Source organism: Fusarium coffeatum (genome assembly GCF_003316985.1).
Source record: "Fusarium coffeatum strain FIESC_28 chromosome Unknown BRIP53273_contig_349, whole genome shotgun sequence".
Taxonomy (NCBI): Eukaryota; Fungi; Ascomycota; class Sordariomycetes; order Hypocreales; family Nectriaceae; genus Fusarium; species Fusarium coffeatum.
The window spans coordinates 4,761-8,369 of NW_022158138.1; the positions used below are offsets into that span (position 1 = coordinate 4,761).

Consider the following 3,609-nt stretch of genomic DNA (forward strand, 5'->3'; position numbering starts at 1 on the left):
GCATTACTTCGTAAGTCCATATTTTCGTGTACGTTGGACTCGTGTGCCCTTGATATAAGAATGTGATGCATATACGCCTCCTTGTATTCCTCCAATGCAGTTGAGTTCAAAGGTGGTATCGTAGTGTAATATACTGTTGCTTTCAAGTCGAGGCAGGTAGCGAAGAACCAGCCCAAGAAGTTGTTGCACAAATGAAAGCTGTTTGAGAAATGAAAGCGGGCAAAGGTATCCAGAGCAGACCCACTTGTCGTGGTCATTCGAACAATAACCGCCAAGAGAACACTCTCATCTGATGGGTTTTACATCGGACATCCGACCGTTTCGAATCCAATGCATGGCGATTGGCGGGGTATCCTTTGTCGAGAGGCTGAGTATAGTCTGATATCCTTGCCGCTCCATGTTGCCGTAATCCTGCGGCACGACAACCCATCCGCTCGCCCAATGTCAAGACAAACAGTAACAAGAAAAGAAAAGAAAAGTCGCCGATCACTTGCAATCCCCAAGTGTCGACAAGAAGAATAAATAAGAAGAAAAAAACCAGTGGTATCATTTTTGAAGAAGAGGAGCAGTCGTCAACGCCCCCAGAGCCAGCAATCCCTGTCCATATATGTATGCGATCGTGTACTCAGCCTGGCGACAGGCCGAGGGAACCAAGCAAAAGAAGACAAACCCTAGTCTAGACCCATGTGTTGTTCGTCGCTGCAAACTCATCGTCATACGCAATTCGAAATGGCGATGTAAATAGCAAAAAAGAAAAATAAAGGATAATAAAGGAACTGAATGTAAGGAGCGATTAGAAAGTGAGACGAAGGACGAAGCCACTTTGTGATTTGTCGCTGGGTTCCGCGATGCTTTCGACAGGATCGACAGCCATCTCCCACTCCCTCTTGATTGCAGATTGTCCATTGACTTCTTGAATCTCGAGAGTCATATCTTGGCCCTCCTTGAGCTCTTGAACCACATCATCGTCCATCTCCACCTCGAGGCCGTTTTGAATGGAATGAATCGTGCGTAAGATCCGGGAAGAGTCGATGCCCCACTTGGCTGCAATTCGGTTGTTGAGTTCTTGGAGCGTTCGCTGCATCAAGTAAATAGCACGGTGATAGCCCGCATTGCTAGGCTCGTTAGGGTTCCGTTGTTGAATATAGAAGCATGCTACCGGTTTAGGGCTGCGATCCTGGGGTGGTCGATAGGAAGCGTCAACGCCCAAGGCTTCAATCCATCCGCTGAGGCTGCCGTCATCGTCGCCCTTGTTAACTCTTGTGGGCTGCTCAGATTCCTTGCGGGACATGTCAGCGCCCGCCACAGAATCGAAATTCTTCCATTGACTGCCAGCGCCAATGCCAGATGCCTGCGACGCCAGAGACAAAGAGCTAGGCGAAGGCGAAATCATAGAGCCTGTGACAGAGCTTCGTCCACTTCTGGCCTGCCAGTTAGGGCCTTCACCTGGCTTGGTCAGTGGTGAGATATCTCCAGGAAGAGATACGGGATGCAGATCCGGGTCGTCCGGCTCATCGCCTCTGAGGAACAATACGCTGACAGGACGTGTACTGGTAAACATGTCTTGCAGAGTTTGAAGCTTGAAGTGCAAGTCTTCTTCCATAGTCACTCTTGCACCGCCTCCAGCAGAGCTAGCTGAAGACATGGACCATGTTCGCTTGTGCTTCTGTACTTTGCCAGGTCGCTGAGGCTCTCCCACCTTTGCGGCACCACTTGATCGTTTTCGCTTGCCAAAGTCCTTGAGGCCACTTTCAGCCTGGGCGATTTGCTGCTTGAGCTTGTCGATAGACTTCTTGACATGCGCTACGTCGTTTGAAAGCTTCCTCTCAGCACCGTGATCACGGAAAAGCTTGACCTTGCAGTAGCAGATTTCGGGGTTGGCATCGGCGGCTGGCTGTGAGGGGTCGCAGGGAACGGGGTGGGTCTTTGCGCATAACCTCACAGGAATACCTTTGACACCTTTTGAGTGACTAAAATCGGTCGAGAGGAAGTTGAAGCGGACTGCGATGTTAACCTCAGGGGGACCGTTGATTCCCGGTGTCCATGTGACGCAGAAACCGTCAAAGGAAGAAGACTCCAACTCCACACGAGTTCTCTTATCGTCGCCTTCAGCTGGCTGGCCAGCCTCTACATATTCAACTGCTTGGAGCTTTCCACCTCTTTGATGAGCCTCGTTGGTGCCTCTGCCTTCCTTCCAGAGGCCCCAGCAGACACCTGGCCGTTGTCGTTGTTGCTCGTCCTCAAAAGAAACACGGACAAAGGTGCGGTACTTGGTACCAGGGGCAACGGGCATGGTGGCATTGGTATCAGCAACAGAGAGCGAGTAAGCTTGCCCCTTGTTAAGATATGTAACAGGAATTTCGTCGGCGTGCTTGATCATAGCTGTAGGGGCATTTAGGGTTGAATGGAATCGGAACTTCTCAGCCGACGCAGGGAGAGGGTGAGACATGTGGCCACTTGAGAACTGCCGCGACTGGAGATTCATCATGGGAGTCGTCTTCTGAAGGGTGGCGCCGATGGATGACATGCGCTCCTCTGAAGGATCCGAGTCCATGGGTGACCCATCTTGATCCATGGTCTCGTAGCCTGTATCTTGATGGACAAAGCTCGATGGTGCAAATGTTGGCTGAGGTGGAGGTGCTTGAATGAAGGGATTGAAATGGTGGAATTGGTGCGGTTGCAATGCCTGGAAGCCTGACATATCCATGACTGGTTGAGCGGAGCCGGGGTGAAGGGAGTCGCCCGACGTAGGCATAGATAGAGGCGTGTTCAAACCCATACCCAAACCCAATGTTGGCGTATGTAAGTCACCAGCCTGTGGGTGGAACAGTGTGTTAGTGCCTCCGGGAGTAGGAGTGTAATATCCAGGAGGCGCGTTGGCAAAGCTGGCGAAAGACATGGAGTTGGGATCTAGAAGAGAAGGAGTAAACCTCCAGGGATCGTTGGTGGCCCTTGGGGTCGGATCTTGGTCACGGAATGCATCTTGACCAAGGTTTTGTCTACACGTCAGGTTAGCAAGATTGCTTGTCTGCGACTAGAATCGATGACTGAGCTACGCGCGCAAAGCGCTGGCGCTGCTACATAGTCGCAATGTGAAGACTTACCGTTCAGGTAGAGGCACAGCAGGAGCGTTCTCAGCGCCGGTAGTCTGAGAAATACCCGGAGCAGCAGACGACGTGGTCACGGCAGCAAGGTCGGGGAACTGCTGTCGGAAGTTGGCTAGTAGATCATCCCCCGGTTTTTGGGAGCTTGTCCTAGAAGGATTGTCAGCATACTGAAAAGTGGCATGTCATTTCTGATCATTTCTGAACCACGCTTCAAATCATAAGAGCGCAAAATGCTTATATCTCCAAAATTGTGCGTACCTTTGTCGAAACATATCGAGACGAGCGTATTAGGCCGTCTCGAGACAGCAGCGATGTCGTACAGATGTTAGCGCAGCGCAGTGTTAAGACCAGTGTCTTCTGATGGACGGTTGGCGAAATCGTAGGTACGCGGTCAAAATCGTGTGCGCAAAGTTCGGAAGTAGTTGTGCGAGTTAAGTGGTGGTGTTGTTCATTGATTTTAAAGGTGAGAGGTTGAGGGTGTTATTGTAGAGTGGGTTTGTGG

General features: G+C 51.0%; 1 protein-coding gene across 1 annotated transcript; it reads right to left on the bottom strand.

Moving 5' to 3' along the window:
• Positions 1-793: 793 nt before the first annotated feature.
• On the bottom strand, positions 794-3,379 carry FIESC28_10966 (uncharacterized protein; the record flags this gene model as incomplete). The annotated part of the gene is made up of 3 exons (XM_031165096.1): positions 794-2,999; positions 3,105-3,254; positions 3,366-3,379. 3 exons carry the CDS (start codon positions 3,377-3,379, stop codon positions 794-796), a joined length of 2,370 nt encoding a protein of 789 aa, XP_031010845.1.
• Between the last annotated feature and the right edge of the window lie 230 nt (positions 3,380-3,609).